We start from the raw sequence: 20,231 nt of genomic DNA on the forward strand, positions 1-20,231 counted from the left end.
CATCTTGCAACGTAGCTCTTTGTGTTTTGGGCCCGTGATTGGCTCAACTGGACATTTTTTGAGAAACAGAAGATGTATATTTGTGGGCATGTCCCTAAAGCAGTAACCCATTTTAGAACAAATATTTGTAATCATCAAATATGGAATTGAGAAAACAAATAAATTAGTTTTGGGAGAGAAACTAATACTTCGGAGCAAGGTTATCTGTAGAAAAAAACTCCATTTATTTATTGATTTCAGTAGTTATCACAAGAGGATTTCACATTACTATCATAATACAAACTGACTGCCCAAACAGCTCCACCTCTATTTCAGTTACCTCTAGGTCACAATAAAAATCTTTTTTTTATATTTTTTTACAGAAATGAATTTATTTTCTTTCTATTTCTTTAATTCTGTTGATGGTTTTCATATTGTTGACACATCAACAAGTTTCTTATTAAATGGTAAATTAAAGGCGTAGATCACTTGTTTAATCAGTACATTTGCAGGGGTCTCTAATAGGAATGAATGCCTTGTAAGTCAGATTCTGGGGAAACAAAGCTTTGGTGCACCAGTTTCAGGAAGTAGAAGTGAGCCACAACAGAGTTGAGCTTCAGACGAAAAGATCTGGTGTCTTTTTTCCTGATAATGCGACATCTCACATCTCATTGGCTAACAGAAATGCAACTTTGACACTGACTCATTGTGCTCTACAACGTTGATGTTTTATCTCCACAAATAACACAAGCCTGTAGATGTTCTACTGTGTGGTGGAGTAGCTAACGCTAATGGTTAGCTTCTACTAGCCGAGACGTTCTCTGCTGCTTCCTAGACACCAAAACAACAACAGCCTTCCCTGTCGTAAGTCAATATGGGTGAGTCCATGTATGCTAATTGACAGTGTAACATAGATCTGTTAGGCTTTTCTAAACCAAGCACTTTTCTGTCTATTTTCTATCAGACGCTAAAGCCGAAGATAAGTAGGAGACTATTTTCATGTTCAGCCTGCATGAAATGTCCAATTATAATCAGGAATAAATATAAAAATATGTATTTCAGTGTTTCACACCTTCAGTTAAACTTGGACAATTCAAAAGAAAAGTATTCAAAATATCTTGCATTTTAATAAATTTACTCAATAGTACAGTGTGGCGGTGCGCAGGAGGGGAGGGCCTGTTGGGAGCCCGTTGCTAAGCAGATCCCAGGCTGACAACAAGGGCCAATGCTACAGGAGAAGGAAGAGAGATTGAGCAGACGTGAGGATCCTGTGAGGAGACTCAGAGTCTGTGACAGCCGCCCGTGACGATGCACCAGCCAGAACATGATCCACGCCGCCAGTTGCGGTGCTGGCTCAGATGTTAGCAGAGATGGCTCGGCATAGCCGAGAGTCGGTGGAATGCTGTAGACATCAGATGGAGGGACAGCACCATCAGGCGGAGCGGCAGACGGTAATCCTGCAGCTGTTGGCGGACCAGATTGGTGGGGGAAGACTATCGTTGATTCCGAGAGGCCAGACTGGGGACACAGGGCCTACCATTTGCGTTTGCACAGCAGCTCTGCGATGCTCCGGGATACAGCGTGTCGATGGCTCCACCATGGGCAGTCAGCAGGTGAGCGGTACATGCTGAATGCGCTGGTTCTGGAGCAGTTCGTGGAGGGCGATGCTGACCAGCAGGGAGTGGATCCGGTGCCATGTCCCCACAGACGTGAAGGCTGTGGTGACACTGGCCAAGGATCACCTGGCGGCCCAAGCATGCAATAAGACACCAGTGTGGCCAACCCTGGTGCCGATTTCAACCTCTCGGTGCTGAAGAGGGACCCGAAGGGATGATGGTGCAGCATGACAGCAGGACTCTGGGCATGGACCCACCCCTTCGGTGCTGGAAGAGTGGCAAGATTGGGCATGGTTGGTGAGACTGCCCCCACACTGCGGTTTGGACCCTACCAGCACTGGGGGGCTCACTTGGTCAGTAGCGACTACTTTCCCGGCTCTGGGGAAGGGGAGTCGGCTAGACCGGAGATGACCCCAGCCTGGAGCAAGCGGTGGAGGAGTGTGGCGGTGCGCAGGAGGGGAGGGTCTTTAAGGAATCCGACGCAGTGCACCAGGTGCCAATCAGCCCGAGGCTAACTACAAGGGCCGGCGCTGCAGGAGAAGGAAGAGAGATGGAGCAGACGTGAAAAGCATGTGTGGCTCAGAGTCTGCCGAGGAGCGTGACGACTATGTGATTCCCTGACAGGGATAAATAAAGTGTCATGTGAAGCAGAAGCTGTGTGGTGTGTCTGTCTATAAGCTTCGGTGTAGCTAGTTAACGCTACATACAGCAAACACAATGTTTCAGTCCACCAGAGCATTCAATACTTTAGTTTCCAGATTGGACTGCCAAGCCTAAAACCTACTTACATCATCATGTCTCATTTTTACACAATATAATAATATGATTGTTGTACTGCTCTGAAACAACCAGCACTAACAGTTTTTCTAAAATGTAATTTTTCTACTTTGGCTATTTTAGTGTTTTTTTAATAATCTAAAAATATGTGTATGAAAGATTTATTACAGGTTTATCACAAATTCCATATTTCTCCTTGATTGAAGTAAACAAGCTTTAATGGACACAGTGAGTTCGGCCCTGTTAGAACTGAGTCAGTACTTTTTTCCACTAACAACTTTAAAATCACTGCAGCACCACATTTGTCACTTCGACTGGTGATTTTTTTTCTCACTTCTCCACCTCTCCAACCTTCTTGATACACTTTCTCCTCATTGTCACACACTTGTTCATGCTCTCCTGTCTTGGTGCTGTTAGCTTATCTCTCTTCACTCCTAAAGGCCATGACTCCAGTCTCACCAGGAATTAGCTTTTTTTTTAACTGCAAAGTAACTTGTAATGTCTCCTGCTGAACCCATTCACTTCATTTCCTGTCCCTCTCACGTCTCACTTGTGGGCCCACTGGGTGTCCTGGTTTAGCTGCTCTGGTTGAAGCATTAATAACTGAAATTAGAGGGTCAAGAGAGAGTTAATAGTGAGGAGGGGGCTTATTATCTCTGAGTGCATGATGACACAACTCTTTAGAGGAAGTCAAGTCAAGGGATATCAGTTGTTCCTTTCAAGTTGCTTGTTAAATAAATGTTTAACCTACCTTTGATCCTTTATGCTGACACAAGTCTATAGACGATACAATTGTTTCCATGCTTCAGAAACAGGAACCATGTCTTAGTTGGCTCCTCCCAACTTTTACTTGTGCATTTTGATGATGCTCCACCTAACACAAATAGAACCACATACATAAAACTCAACCGACATTATCTGATTTGCATGACTCATAACACTGAAGTCCTTGTATCTGCAGCAGTGTTGGCTTCAGGATAGGAGTTCAGCTCAGCCAGCAGCCAGGTGCACCCAACACACTCCCACATGCCTGCAAACAGACGGCATGAGTTTTTGTGTGGAGTGTGTTTGTAAATGTGTTGTAGCAGAGGTGTTTTGTGAATCCATGTGCGAATCTGTTTGTTTAGACTCAAAAACTTTAGATGGTGATTGCTGAAATCCAGGTAAAAGCAGCACTGTGGAGAGATTCTCACTGGAGAATCCTACAGGCTGGATAATATAGATAAAAACAAAAACAATCAGCCTAAATGCATAAAATTCTAAATGTGGTTTTGTGTTTTTATTCTGCTTTTGTTATTGTCTCATTTGTATTCAGCAAGAATACTTAAACGGTGCTTAAAGTGCTAACAGATCGTCCAATATCCTGAAGTCTTGCATGAGAGCATAAAAATATGTTCAACATTTGAGTGAATTGACCACAAATCCATCATTTGATGATTTTAGAACTCTGGCAGGACATGAGGTGATTATTAATTCTTTAAGGAATTATAGGGCTTTAATTTTGACATATTTGTCAGGATATAGAATAGAATAGAATAGAATAGAATTTCTTGATCCCACAGTGGGAACATTCACTCATTAAGACAGCACATACACTTAAAGATAATACACGTAAATACACTAAAGCAGAACGTTATTATTGGAACTTTCAGCAACAAAAAATGAATGAAAATAGAAAATTGAGTTTCCAAGGAGACACAGCATCAGATACACAAATGTGCATCTGGGTATTGCACACGTACTGAATATAGCACTCATTAGCATGAAAAGAGATAATGCCAGTACCAGTTAAGCTGTCGTGATATACAGTCTTACTACAGTGACCTACGATAGCGTTCTGTTTAGCATGTTGGATGTTTTTGGCTATGTATTTTAACCCCTCGCATACCAACTGAATTATTCAATCTGTTGCAGCATAAATAATTTCCTTATCCTTTTTGTTGTCCTCTTTAGTCATAAAGCAGACAGACATTCACCATATTATGTTTTCCTTGCCTTCGTCATAGAAATTGTATCAAGCAGCTGCTGAATAACTTGTGACAGAGTGCATGACTTAAGGAGGTGACATTTGAGATTCAAGGGACAACCTGTTTTATTCAGTCACTGGAGGCAATGTGTGCTGAGTCTAGGTTAGCCAGTGACTTCTGTTAGATCAGGACAGGACTGGCCATCATGATGCAACTGTGTTATATTTTAGGTCTCACTGGTTTGATTTACAGAGTTTGAATGCAGCCACGAATCACAACACTTCAGATTTGAAGGTTTTGACATGAGTACTGGCCTTGGTGGGTTGCAGCTACTTTTACTCATAAGCCTTACCAGTGAAGAACTTGAATGGGAAAAATTATGTCAGCGAGTCAAACTCAGGGCATTGTCAGATGTGTTTTCATGGTAATTGTGTAGAAAGTTTTTTTTTTTTGAAAAAAAATTAAATAAAAAGTCAGGCAGCAGCAGAGTAAAGTTACTTAATCTGTCAAACACATGAACATTGGTATAATGTCTGGTGTAGGTCGGAGTACAACATGATGGTGAAGGATTGTTTATCTTTAGGTCTCTGCAGCCATAAATCTTAAATAAAACAGGAGAGTAGAAGGTCACATTGACGATGCCAAAAGCATTCAAAACATTTAAAAAAGACAAATGAAAAGATATGTCAGTTTGGGAAATATCTGTTTGCAATTGTCTCACTGATGAGACCTTTTTCTAGTCAGATTGAAACATTTAGTCCTTTTGATTGTCTGTGTTTTGACATTTATTTAACCCAGTTAATCCCACTAAAGCAGGTGTGTAAAACTTTTCAAGACGAGAGCCAAAATCATGAAGTTAAAACTCCTCACGGGCCACAAGAAATATATATATATTTTTAAGAATGCTCAAAAAAAGCCAAAAATAGATATGTCAATAAAATTTTGAACGTAAAATATTAAAATGTATGAATTAATATCAACAGCCTCTTGGAAAGACTTTTCCACTATTCTAAAAACGCTAGTGAGGGCCACAAAAATCACTTTGAGGGCCTCAAATGGCCCATAAACGCACTTTGGACACACCTGCACTAAATACTGCTTTGTTGTATTGTTTCTATATATGCTGCCCGGCCAAAAAAAAAGTGTCCACAAACAAAAAAGTCACACATTCTACAAACTCATGTCTTTCATGGTTGTTTAGTGATGGAAGGACTCATTGCACCAGTTGGGGTTAAATCACTTGGTGCCAGCTGAAAGATAATCGCCTATGCAGTAATTATCCAATAGGAGGCTGGGCAATGTATTATGAACCCTGTAAACCAAAACACAGAATAAACCGTAGATTCCCATTCAGTCTCTTGTGTGTTTAACTGATTGTCTTCTTCTGAAGGACTTCATGTGCAAACTTTGCAGGAAATGAATTATTCCCTCTTCTCATCGCTGTTGCACATGCTTGTCCCCAAATAAGCATAATATGTTCACTGTTGCCTTTCCAAGAATGCTCCACTGTAAAGTGAAAGATAAATTTTGAGCCATGTAGCATAATATTTTTTGTAGACTGTTTCCTTGATGATGCAAAGCATTCTAGAAAATGCGACTGATTTTTAAACCTGAAGATCAAGACATTGGCTTTGTGTGTGTGTGTGTGTGTGTGTGTGGTATGTTGGAGCGTGTGAGGCATGTTGTTAGTTCCTGGAGCTCTAATCATTCCTCATCTGATGTTTGTCATAGCCCACAGGGCTCCATCTGGGGTCTGTAATTTGCCTTTCACTGTAAAGTCATAGCTGTTGGAGTATAACATCAGAGAGTCGTAGGTTAGTGTGAGTAATGGGAATAAATGTAATAATAGATTAAATAAAATGTTTGGATCACTTGGAAATGAAATAATATAAAAATGATTTTTTTTTTCATCAATTTCAGTCTGACAGACATTCTGGCATCTTAGCTGACTGTGTACATCCTGGACAATCTCTGGAGACAATGGCTGAATGAACTTTGTTTAGAGGCACGTTGGTTGTAATGTTGTTCATTTCATTTAATCTATGATTCGTTATATTATTTTAGAGGTGGGAATTTTAAAATAACACATTAAACATTTACCTTTAAGTCCAAATATCTCCCAATCAGGGGTCAAAACAATGTAGCATCACAATGTTTGCCTTATATATCAATAAATATCAAGCTGCACCTCTAACAAGACTGCAGAGCATGGGCTACAAGACCATATAAACCTTTTTTTACGTACTCCAAACAACTATAACTACAATAAAACAAATCAATGTTGAAGTCCCATTAGCTATCATCACACACTGGTGAAATTCATCTCTGCATTTGACCCATCCCTAGGGAGCGGTGAGATTCAGCATTGGCTGGGCTCGGGAACTATTTAGTGGTTTAATCCCCCAATCCAAGCCCTTACAGCTGAGTGTCAGTTGGCGAGGCATTGGGTCCAAATTTTAAAGTCTTTAGCATGCCCTGCCCAGAATCATGACAAATCATGCTTCATGAAGGAAAAAAATATAAACTTTTTTACTGTTATGTTTTCTACATCTAAATATTGGACAATGGGTTTCCATAGACTCCAATAACACGTTTTTGAAGAAAAATGGGAGGTGGCCACCACCGCCATTTTGACCGTGTCACAGGTTCCGTCAAGCCCAGAAAATTCCACAAAAGGGAAGAAATGTGGAGCTGATTGTGGGGCTGTAAGGCTGGGATCAACTGACGACACCCGATCAAACTAGCTACAAGCTAATTAGCTAACGCGGAGGTGGGAGCTAAGCTAACGGAGGTAGCAACCTAGCTACAACCGGAGTTAACTGTGCACAACACCAGAGCTTCTGAGTCAGAGATACGCCGGGCTGACCGCTGGGTAAAACCGGGTGGAACACAGAGGTCTCCCGAGAGCTCCACAAGCCAGCCGCACAGCAGACAGAAGCCGCGATCAGACAGAGATGCGCTGAGCTGCGGGGAGGAGAGAACTGGGTGGAAAACATCGGTCTCCCGAGAGCTCCACAAGCCGATAGTCGGAACCCAGCTCCACCAACATGTTATATTTCAACCCATTTTCTAAAGTGCAGCATTATGTTAAATGCACTGGGTTTTACCCTATTACATTTAAATTTCATGGTCAAACAGTACATGTTAAAATCTAAGCTCAGCTCGGCAGTGAACTAAAATACACAAATATAATTTTTCATACCCAAAAAAAATGAAGTGGAGACTCCTTGGACACTCTATTAGTGCAATTAATGCCACAGCAAGTCATTTTGTCCAACAATTGCACAAATAATATCCAAAAAAGATTACACAAACACAGAGATCAAAATCTCGGAACAGTTTCCAGGCCAGACCGAGGCTCCACTGAGGCCTTTCCACGGAGCTAGCTCTGTGGTCACGTGGGTCTGAGCAGCGGTCACGTGTGTCGGATGCTCATTAATTATACAGAATTTTAGGCTTTTAATACACTTAAACAGAAGAGAGAGAAAACTAATTCACCCCCTCAGAGTTGTAAACTAGATAATTTAAACCAAAAACATGTTTTGGTACCAGGCTGTTAACATGTTTATTTCTGCTGTGAAATTGATATTTTTAACATGGGAGTCAATGAGGATTTGCTCGTTTCTGACACCAGCCCCTAGCGGATGAGGGTGGAACTGCAATTTTTGTCACTTCCGCGTTGGACTCAATTTTTCACCTGCACTGTGGGGGCTTGGTTTTCTAGTTGGTAGAAAGCAGGCAGACAGTAACTTTATCCATATAAACTTTATTACAGCAGTAGCGCCAAAGTTAAAGTTAAAGTTAAAGTCCCATTAGTTGTCACACACACTGATGTGTGTGCGAAATTTGTTCTCCGCATTTGACCCATCCCCTGGGGGAGCGGTGAGCTGCAGACACAGCCGCGCTCGGGAACCATTTGGTGGTTTAACCCCCCAATCCAACCCCCTTAATGCTGAGTGTCAAGCAGGGAGGCATTGGGTCCCATTTTTCCAAAGTCTTTGGTATGACCCGACCAGGAATCGAACCCTGATCTCCCAGTCTCAGGGCGGACACTCTACCACTAGGCCACTGAGCTGGTCAAACATACAAAGAGCATTAATCTTGGAACCATCATCATCAGCAGAACTTCTCCTGAACTGTACACTACTCCAATACTCTCTATATATTTTATTTATTAGCAATGCTCAGATGCCACCTAGTGTTCACTTCAGTAAAAAACATACGCAACGTTTCATGTCCATTTAATCTTAATCACACATAATATTTACACATCCCACAATGGTTACATTTATAATGAGACAAACGTAATTAAATAAACCTTGTGGCGACAGAAATATACTCATACATGTGTGGGTATGCCATTTGTGTGATTCTCTGACGGTTTCTTTGGAGTTTTCCTCTCCACTGTTGCTACATGCTTGCTTAGTGTGAGGATTGCTGTAAAGACACTGACACCTGTCAGTGAATCAGTGCAGTTTGCTGGATTCTTTACGATTTTGTTTTTTTACTGATTGGTTTAAAGAACTGATCTGTATTGGAATGTTTACTTTGTGAAATGCCTTGAGATGACTCATCATGATTTGGCGCGCTATAAATAAAAATGTACTGAATAAATGCCTGTACCTGCAGCCAAGGTGAAAATTAAATAGAAATGACTATACATGTAAAACCCTGCTGTAAAACAAAAGCCACCCAACTGTGACCTTTACAGTGGTCCTGATCTTAATGTGTCTAACGCTCTTTTCTAATTCCGCTTGTTATTTGCCGTGGATTTCACATATGGACAGGCCATACGTGATGACCAAGTCCAGGGCGTGTCCTCCGTTGTGAGTTGGCTGCGTGACATGTTGGGTAAAATCCATATAATTCAAGATGTTTAAAAAATCTGTGACTAAAGGGTCTAAAAGTTTATCCGTGTGCAGATTAAAATCTCCAGCTAAAATAATCCTATCAAAGGAGTTGTGTAAAATTGATAAAAACTCTGAAAACTCTTGAATAAAAAATGCACTCTGTTTAGGAGGCCTGTAAACAGTGACACATAAAATCTGAGGAATGCTAAAAGCGGCTGCAGAATATTCAAAAGCATCTGTGTGAGTCCGAACCCTCCTGGCCCTGTGAAGGAACTACGGTATAGTCGGGGGATTTACGAGTTCCTTAGCAAACAGCAGAGGTTGGAACCCCAGGGACACCTCGAATGGGGAAAATCTGGTTACTGATGATGCGTGGGAGTTATGGGCGTATTCCATCCATGGCAACTGTTGACTTAGGCCCAGAGAGGATTTCTTGGAGGAGGAAAACATGTTTAACCAAGAGCTGGGCAATGTCTGCTAAGGCCATGTGGGTGTAGGCAAGGGGATGAGAAGGCCATATCAAGGTCAATTACACCCTTCATTTTGGGCACACACGTGACAGGCCACGATGTACTCTTTTACATCCTGGAACATTGAAGGCCACCAGAAAGTTCTACAGATGAGTACCAATGTACGGCTTACTCCGAGGTGAACTGAAAACTTTAGATAGGCCCAATGGATAAGGGCACCTCTAACTTGAGTAGGTACAAATGTTTTGTTAGGGGGACCGTTACGTGGCCCGGGTTCCAACCATAGAGCATCCTCTACTTGTTTCTGGATGTCCCACAGCCCATAAGACACAGGAAGGAGGCAGGATGGTTGTGGGTTCAGGGTACTGGCGAGATAGGCCATCTGGTTTGGTGTTTTGTGGTCCTGGTCTGTAAGAAATCAGATAGTTAAATCTTGAAAATAATAGGGACCACCAGAATTAGTGTGGATTGAGCCGTTTAGCCTGTTTGAGATAGGCCAGATTTTTATGATCTAGAGCAGGGGTGTCAAATATGCGGCCCGCGGGCCGGATCTGGCCCGCAAGTGGGTTAAATCCGGCCCGCGAGATGGTTGTCTAAACTTTATTTTCATACTTTACAATGTAGAGTGAAAATAAACTTAGTTTCCTCTGTAATGAGTATAAATAAAACAAAGCTGCGCTCAAGGCTCACACAAGAACTTGAATCACATCCTGAAGTTGGCCGCCACTCAGGATGTGACTTCTAATATTGATGTGCTGGTGAAAGCTAAAAGATGTAAAGTAAAATGAGTCAAATATACTTTAAGTGCTGCATGAAACTGATCTTGCAATGTGATCTGTAAGCTCTTTGAATCACTAAGGAATTTTTTTTTAATTTGTTGATTTTTTTATTTTTATTTTTTTTTTTCAAATTATCAAGTACACTTCAGGTGTTGTACTTGTACAATTTTGGATACACTGTCCTCAGGCTCCAGCTTTGTTTCATATTGATTGTATTAAAACAAAGGAAACAATCTGAAGTTGTTTTTAATTTACCGGTCTGGCCCACTTGGGACTAGATTTCCCTCAATGTGGCCCCTGAGCTAAAATGAGTTTGACACCCCTGATCTAGAGGGATTGGGCCTAGTAAGATTAGGGGCACTAGTGAACTTAGTCTACAGTGTCGGTTGTCAACTTAGTCTTGAGATCCTTAAAGGCCATTTCAGCAGCTGAGGTCCAAATGAAAGACGTATTGATAGAGGTGAGTAATGTGAGAGGTAAATCAGTCTGACTGTAATTTAGGATGAACCGTCTGTAGAAATTGGAAAAACCAAGAAACATCTGTAGCTGTTTGCGTGTGGTGGGTGTGGGCCAATAAAGGACTGCTTGTACCTTTTTAGGATCCGTCCTCAACCGACCACTCTCAAGAATGAATCCAAGGAATTTTACAGATAGGATGTGAAACTCACACTTGTCTGCTTTAACGCAGAGGCAATTCTGCAGGAGTTTCTGCTAGATGGCTCAAACATATTCACGATGCTGTGACAGGCTCCTGGAGAAGATAAGAATGTCATCCAAATATACTGTGACAGATCTGTTGATGTAATCACAGAGGATGAGACTAAGATGTCTAGAGATCGAAAAACTGCAGGTGCGTTTTGTAAACCAAATGGCATGAGCAGGTATTCGAAATGTCAAATGGGTGTTTTGAAGGCGGTCTTCCATCTGTCCCCCTCATGAATACAGGCAAGGTGATAAGGGTTCCTGAGGTCCAGTTTGGAGAAAATATTTGCTTCCTGTACGAGCTTTTAAGTAGAAGACAATAGGGGTAGATAATGTTTATCTTTAACAGTAAATTGGTTGAGGCCTCTACAGTCACTGCAGGGGCGTAGGAAGCCGTCCTTTTTGGAGACAAAAAAGACTCCTGCCCCTAGAGATAAAGTGGAAGGTCTAATTATGCCAGTGGCCAATGATTCTGATGTGTATTGTTCCATGCTTATTTGCTCAGACTTAGACAAACTGTACACATGAGTAATGTGGCACCAGGAAGCAGATCAGTGGGGCAGTGTAAGGTCTGGCTTTATCTTTGCTAAATACCTGTTTTAAATCTTGGTATTCAACTGGTACCCTAACCAAATCAGGAAACTGTGGTGGGTGGCCCTTTAGCAGGTAGGGGAGCTGACCTGACTCCACACTATTGGTCCTCCAATCGATATGTGTTATTACTACTACTACTACTACTACTACTACTACTAAACTTTATTTATGTAGCACCTTAACATGGCCCAAGGACCAAACAAAGCGCTGCACAACAGAAATGAACATAAAGAAATAAAAACATATAAAATCATTTAACATGTAGATGACATCTAGGTGGGGGAGCAAAAAGTGCAAAGCCACCCATTAACGAGACTCCTCTTGAGTAAAAGCCAAAGAATAAAAGTGTGTTTTCAGACGGCTCTTAAAATTGCCGAGCGTGGTGGCCTGTTTGACACATGTAGGTAGCTCATACCAGAGCCTCTGCCCCAGTACCGAGAAAGCACGACCCCCCCGAGATTCCAGTCTGTGTTTGGGAATGACCAGCAGTCCTTGCTGTGCTGACCAAAGGTTCCTTGAGGGAACATAAGGATGGATCAGATCCGGTAGATATCGTGGAGCCAACTCATTTAAACATTTAAAAACAAACACCAGAACTTTAAACGAAATTCTAAAGGAGACTGGAAGCCAGTGTAGGGATGCCAAGACAGGCGTGATGTGTTCAGATCTCCTGGTACCAGTCAGTAACCTAGCTACCACATTTTGGACCTTCTGTAGTTTCGCAATGGAGGCTTGCTTGATGCCTGCATAAAGCGAGTTACAGTAGTCCAGTCTGGTGGTAATGAAGGCGTGGGTGACAGTTTCCAGATGTTTGTGTGAAAGAAACGGCTTAATCCTACCTATTCTGTAAGACAGAGAGGAAATTATCTCTGTCTGCCCCCAAAACAATTTATAATTGGAATCTGGCCCCCTTGAGCTTGCAAGGCTCCAACGAAAACTCCCCCCTCAGAAGATATGTGGAATGTGCCGTCGCTATGGCAACTCAACTCTGTCTCCTTTCCCAGCCTGGGCGGGACTGCGGGAAGGCCGCTGAAACGTTCCAGGGTCACTGCAACCCTCCAACCCTCAATGCTCCTCCCCCTATCCACACTGAGGTGACATGCGCTGCTTATCGTGGCTGCAGGAACTGAAGTCGGGATAGTCCCAACCCACCACCCCACCTAGTGGACACTTATGTTGTGTTGTCTGAAGTCTGTTGCATATATGTTGAGGTGTTTTTTTTTGCAGAGCAAAGCTGCCCTCCTAGTGGAGGGTAACTCTGAAGTGCCTTTTTTTCCCTCCACCTGAACCAATCCTCATGTAACCCCTCTTATTTCTGTTAAGGTAGCATGACTCAGGGTTGCGAATGACCACAGTCACCAATTCTTGTCATGTGTATGTCTGATCTCTGAATTGTGTGTACTGAAACTCTAATTTCCCTCTGGGATTAATAAAGTATCTTTGATTTTGATTAGATTCTCCTGAGATGGAAATAGCAGGATCTGATTGTTCCATTGACCTGGCTGCCCAGTCTGAGCTCCACATCCAACTTCACCTCCAGATTGTTGACCACAGCCTTCTCAAAAGGTGCTAATAAAGCAGAGTCAATCCCTTGGGCACACCATGTTTGTTTTTCGAGTCAAACAGGATAGTTTCAGTTTTATTCTGGTTGAAGAACAGAAAATTCTGAGCCATCCATAATTTGACCTCGTCCAAGCAGTCCAAGAGTGGTTTAAAAGAACTTAAGTTATTGCGTGATACTGGTAGATAGATTTGACAAGTGTTATGGGTAACCAACCACGTGTGTCCAAGAACAACTGGTGACTGTGGAGACCTTAAAACAAAGAAAATCAAAGATTCATGATGATTACCTGAAACTCTGAAGTTTACAGAAATAGACTTGTGGGTGATGGGGGACAGTGTGTTGCCATCAAAATAGGAAACTGTGAGTGTGGAGAGTAGAAATGTAGGGATGTTAAGTTGAGAGACAATGGTTGTAGCCAGAATATTCTGTTCACTCCCAGAATCCAGCAAAGCTTGTGTATCAATCACCTGGTTGTTGTGGGAGATGGGATAAGGCTGACACACCAAGAGTGTTTCTCAGATAAATCACCCACCAGCGCTCTGTGTTACTGGTGGGTTGATTCTTTTAAATGTAGGGAACATCTTGCAACATGGTGACCTGTTTGCCCACAGTACAAACAGAGGCCTGACCTCATCCAGCCATGTTTTTGCTCTGAAGAGAGTCGGGCTCAACCAATCTGAATGGGTTCCTCGGGTTCGCTGGGAGGTGGACTCTGTGGGGAAACTTGGTAAATGAGGTGGTGACAAAGGTGTAGGATGGTTAATACTTTTTGAGCGTTCATGCACCCTTTTGTCTATTTTTAATGCGAGGTTGATGAGATCCTCGAGTGACTTAGGTTCAGGACACAGGGCTAGTTGATCCTTAATTTGCTCGTTGAGAGCTTGTGTAAATGCTCCCATCAGAGAGGTCTCATTCCAGGAAGAAGATGCAGCTACGGTGTGAAACTCTATGGAGAATTCAGCCACAGAAAGAGTATACCTTGTTGTAACATCCATAATTTTTTTTGTGTGAGCTGACGTCTCAACACCACCAAAAGTCAATTTAAACTCAGCCCAAAAAGCGGAAAGGGTACCTTTTAGAAATGTTGGGTTGTGGCTTTTTGCTTTATCCCACCTTAGAGACTTTCCTACAAGCAATCCTACATTGTAGGCAATCGTAGCGCCGTCAGATGGGAATGAGTCCCTGTAAACATTGGACACCAGCCAAAAGTTAATGTATTTTCTTATATATATATTTTTTTACCATCACTTGTCTCTTTTTAGTCCACAGCCATAAGTAACAAATATGAAATAATCTACCCCTCTGCTTACACTGGCACAGGCGCAGGTGCAGCTCTTGCTCAGCTGTGTTTGCTACAGCGTCCCTATGGAGGGAGCTCTGCTGCCGTTTACCACCTTGATTTATTATCTGGATACTTAGTAACAGGAATCTCCAGCTCTGGGGACACGGTCGTATTTCTTACCAACAATCACCCTACACTGGCTTGTGGTGATGTAAATGGGGGACGTGATGAATGGGGATGGCAGTGTTTTCATCCAGAGATCCAGACAGAGATGGGCCCAAAGGATTTCTGCACTCTGGATTTGTTTTAGGAAGAGAGACTAATAGTACCTCTAAGGAGGGAAGGGTTGTTGTTCTTATACAAATCCAAAAGAAGAAACACAAAACCTGCATTCGCATTATAGGAGCATTTGTTTATGTTTATTCATTTTGCAGACGCTTTTATCCAAAGCGACGTACAATTTTTATAACATATAGGGCATGTTGTGATCTGTGGGGGAAACCGGAGTACCCGGAGGAAACCCACGCATGCATGGGGAGAACACGCAACTCCACGCAGAAAGGCGAGTTTTGAACCTGCGACCTTCGTGCTGCGAGGCAACAGTGCTAACCACTGCGCCACCATGCAGCCCACATGGATGTCACTGTTGGGATCTCTAAAGGCTGAAAGACCTGTGAGTCCAGTCCAAAGATTATAAAAGAAAAGTGGACAAAATGTCCTTGTCTGGCTTTGTTGTTTAAAAGGGAAACTATGAGATCCATATTTTTGGAGCCCCGGTCTGTGCAGAAGAGCTTAGAGCAGCTGAAATAAAATATTTTAGCAATCAATATTCTGATGGATTGATTCATTTTTTCCCCTCATCAATCCAATACAAAAACCAACATCTACATTTCAGGGATGCAGCAGCATTAAAGATCAATTAATTATTATTCATGAATCTTTATGTTTAAGCTGTCAGTCACCAGATCTTATAGCTTTGGCCATGAATGAGACTTTAGGATGTTTGGAATTCATGAAATTTGTATTTTTGACCAGACATGAAAACAGTTCTATACTGAATCAGTCTAAACAAGCCTTATATGCAGGAAATGCAAGCTTTAAAAATAACGGCACATTATTTTCCCCCTCTCTGCTCCTTGGAAGGGGAACAGTACATGCTGGACAGATTGTGTCTGCAGAAACACGTCAGAGGTTTGTGAAAAGTTTGGGACCTAATTAGGTTATAAATGTCCCTGTTATACTGCATCCAGCCTCTTGGGGATGCTTGTTTTGTTACCATATTTTATTTGTTCAGTGATAATGTTTATTCACACACTCCTACATCAATGCTGCAGCTAACAGATTGCCTTTTTGGCTTTTCTGCTGTTGAAAGTCAACCCAGATTTTCTTTCCAGATATTGATGAAGTTCAAGTTAAATTCGGGCTGAGTAGTGTGAATGTAAAGTGTTAGCGCTGCACTTTAGTGAATAAAATTATTTATTTGAGGAGATAACTTTCTGAAGACTTTTGTTAGGAGAAATTGAGGTACATCTTGTTTGATAAGAGGAACCATTTAAGATTACGGCAATGCACATTGGTTTGAGGAGAATTCAGAATTGGCATTAGCTCATAAAATATTTGAGATCTAAAACTATTTCTTCAATCTGAGGCCATTTAGGAAGCTATACAGGTAAGATATCCATTACACTGTACACAGAAACACATTTGGAAATGGTCCTAAAATTATTTTAAAGTTAAAGTCCCATCAGTTGTCACACACAGTGATGTGTGTACGAAATTTATTCTCCACATTTGACCCATCCCCTGGGAACCCACGCTCGGGAACCATTAGGTGGAACTAGCGACATCACGGCGATATGGTGTAAAACTACCCTGAAATGTTTGTATTGCCCCCTAGTGCCAGGAAACTACATGCTGCCACTTTAACAGTGTGAAAATAGATAAAGCATTTCAGTATTTGTTTTATCTACTTCAGTTACATTGTAAAAAAAAAATGTAAAAATGATTTAACATCAAAGGTACATTTATGTTAAAACTGCAATCTGGAGTTTTTCCCCCTTCCAGGAAATGTGCACAATGGTGACCCTGTACTGTGATGTAATGTGGGCAATATGTCAAATTAGTTTGCTAAGCTGACCCCCGTCCGGTAGAGCCCCATGCGATTTGAATTGAGCGCTGCTCAGCATTAGCCTACAGCGTTAGACATCTGCTTATGTACAGATGCCAATCACAGAGCAGGGAGTGTAAGGACATACCTAGACTGAAACAGAAGTTGGATATATATGTAACGTCCAGCAATGGTCAATTTTAGGTACAGTTTGACCTTTCAACATCTATTCAACATCTGGTCAAACAGGAGACACAAGACTGCATGTGTTCCCTTTAAATGAGCCTGCCTTCATACCAGCTGGAGCTCACAGACTCTGCAGCTCTGACAACAGATAACGACATGTCAACAATAACTTTCTTCCCCAAGGCCTCCACATAAGGAACACTCCAGCTCGGATCAGTTGCTAAATTCAAGAATGATTTCCTAATATGAACTTCTTCCGTGACTTATAATGTAATCATTAAATAAAAGTTTGTTTGTTGTTACTTACAATATTTATATTATAATGAAATGCTTCATTAATCTGTGCTCAGTGATTGGAGTTTGAAATGAATGTTATGTCTACAATGACTGCATTGTGTTTCCGCAGGTTTATATGGCAAAGGTCATAACATTTGCACTTGCACCATAACAAGTAAGGTTACATTAAACTCTGACACATAAATAGTCTTTTACCCAGTCAGAACATCCGGTCAAGGAAGGGTGTTTCTGAGTTGTCTTGGTAACACCTCTCAAACCTGTCAGCCTGTGATTGGCTGTGCAAATCATAACATCAAAACCTTAAAACTGGATCACTGTGTGATTCAGCAGTTCTAGAGAAAGTTTCAGACGGGCCATCTGAAGCACACCTCTTTAACCATCAAAGATTTTGACAGGTCGTCAAAACCCTTTTGCACCTGCGAAGCTGAAGAACAACAGTCCCTGCAGAACAAAGCTGATATTGTTCAACTCCCTAGGAGTTATTCCTGAGACGCAAGCTTGTCCAACCTGTGTGCCTGGTGACATCTCAGGACTGGGGAAGTCGGTACTTGTGGTCAGTCTACTGGACCTGGGTGCCCCGAGGTCATCCGACCTCTCTGACCTCCCGATCCGCGATGAGGGTCTCCAAAAGGGTGAGGTAGAACACAGTGAAGATAGCGTCTGATGTGCTTCTGATGATAACAACTTCATAGCTTAGCGCAAACCAAATTCTTTTACATCCAGACTCAGCTTTCCTGGATAAGGAGCTTCTGACTGACACCGCATTGACACATAGGTTTATTCATCACATTTAGTTCCATCCACTCACAGTAAATGCTTAGTTAACTAGTCATGTTTTAATTGTTTATAAAATAAATTCTTACTTTTATAAACCTGACTCTTTTCTGAATCTAAACGAAGTGTGTACAATTACTTAATAAAGCAAAAATCCTAGAATCTTCTGATAAATACAATAAAGACCAAGCAGGGTGGATATTTTTATATTTAAATAGAATATCACAGCTTATTGGTCATAAGTATAGATAATATATATATATATATCTTGAGCTCAATTTGCAACGCTACATATATGCAGTATGTGTGTTTCATGTGTGCCTGCAGTAATAACACGTTTCTACCCAAAAATTGTTGCCACCCAAAAAGAAGTTACACACTCTAATACTTTGTTGGACCACCTTTAGCTTTAATTACAGCACATATTAGCTGTGGCATTGTATCAGTAAGCTTCTGCAACGACACAAGATTTATTTCCATCCAACATTGCATTAATGTTTTACCAAGATCTTGCATTGATGATGGTAGAGTCTGACCGCTGCAAAAAGCCTTATATATATATATATATATATATATATATATATATATATATATATATATATAGCCCTGCGATGGACTGGGCCTCTGTCCAGGGTGTACCCCACCTGATTGCCCATTGACCGCTGGAGATAGGCACCAGCCCACTGTGACCCTACATGGACAAGTGGGTTCAGAAAATGGATGGATGGAGATATATATATATATATATATATATATATATATATATATATATATATATATATATATATATATATATATATATATATATATATATATGTAATTGTAAAACAATGTGTTTTAGCTTCATAGCCTGGCTAGAGGTGTGCGTTCATGAAGAGGGGTTTACGACGCAGTTTATTTTTCAGCCTCTAGAATAGTGTTGTCGGAGAAAAACACTTGGGATTTCAACTTTAACATTGTTCATTGGCATTTGTTTTTTATCATTACATTATCTGGACCCTTTAAGATGAAAAAATGACTCATTCAACTCCAACTCTTCTGCTGGTTCTGCAGCACATCCTCCTGTATCGGTTTGTCTTTAAGTCCAGCAGCTTTCTTTTGACCTGCTCACTGGTCAAACAATACAGCACTGGGTCCAGACAGCTGCTTAAAGTGCAAACCGCTTCACAGAGCTCATAGGAGCTGTAGAGAAGGTTGGTATTAGTGGGGTTTATTAGGTCAGGGGTCCTCTTGAACACCTGAGCGATGACCAGGATATGGTAGGGCACAAAAGAGACCGCAAAGACAAGAATGGCTGCAACAATGAGCTGTTGTGGCTTTCGTCCTGCTTGCCTGACTCCTTTGGTCCTTGATCCTTTAGGAAGACGCCTCAACACACCAATCGTCTTTGTGTAAAATGCCATCATGACACAGAAGGGAATCAGGAAGTATACTGCTGTTCTGACTGTGGTAATTGTTTTGTTGGAGACTAAGGGGCCATTGATGTGGTTCAAACACACTGTGATATTGTCTGATGACAGAATAGAAAAGTTTGCAAAAAAGTCAGGAGCGATGCTGAAGATGAGCCAGATCCAAGCACAGACCGAACAGATCTTAGCTTTATCCACATTCCACCAGCGGAGGGAGCTGATTGGGTGTACTGTTCCCACATAGCGGTCAAAGCTGATCAGGGTGAGGAAGAGGATGCTGCCATATATGTTGAAATTAAAGGAGAGGTTTTTGATTTGGCAGAAAGCCCGTGAGTCTTGGGGTTGCTGGTATTTGAAATAGATTATTAAAGGCAGGGTGAGGATCCAGGCTGAGTCACACACAGTCAAGTTCAACAGGAAAACGTCGCTGGTGCTTAGGGATTTTCCAAAACAGGTGTAGTACACTAGAACAATCAGATTTCCCAGAATTCCTACAGGAAGAGTTAAGGTAAAGAGTACTAGCTGTATCAAGCAAGACCACTGACCATTCACGAAGTCTGTGCAGGATCCAATAAAGAAGTCTGGGAACAGAGAGAGTCAGAGCTTTCAGATGTGTACTCTCAGCAGTTTGGCTCATCAGTGTCATCTTTCATTCATCTTTGTGCAAGGTCACCTTAAACCCTTCCTTTCTGACATAAATGCACCAGTTTTGTGCTTTTTGCTGAAGAGAGCAGGTTAATGAAGCACTATAGTAACAGCATAGGTTTGGTATTCAAATAGCACTTAACACTAGCATCGGCTCCACTCTACCTGGACCGGGTTGGGAGTGTTCTCATTTAGGTAGCCTTGGATTTTCCTGTGCGCAACTGGACATCTTT

General features: G+C 41.7%; 2 protein-coding genes across 4 annotated transcripts in view; one reads left to right on the forward strand and one right to left on the reverse strand.

Moving 5' to 3' along the window:
• The window catches only part of tmem117 (transmembrane protein 117), a 62,894-nt gene that overhangs the window by 2,459 nt on the left and 40,204 nt on the right, over nucleotides 1-20,231 (forward strand). The gene's annotated exons all lie outside the window — the stretch shown is intronic.
• LOC139069723 (P2Y purinoceptor 1-like) lies at nucleotides 18,817-19,947 on the reverse strand (the record flags this gene model as incomplete). The annotated part of the gene is made up of 1 exon (XM_070550609.1): nucleotides 18,817-19,947. A coding segment is annotated over one exon (984 nt), but the record flags the coding sequence as incomplete, so codon positions are not given.

The sequence above is a fragment of the Nothobranchius furzeri genome, chromosome 4 (assembly GCF_043380555.1).
Source record: "Nothobranchius furzeri strain GRZ-AD chromosome 4, NfurGRZ-RIMD1, whole genome shotgun sequence".
Taxonomy (NCBI): Eukaryota; Metazoa; Chordata; class Actinopteri; order Cyprinodontiformes; family Nothobranchiidae; genus Nothobranchius; species Nothobranchius furzeri.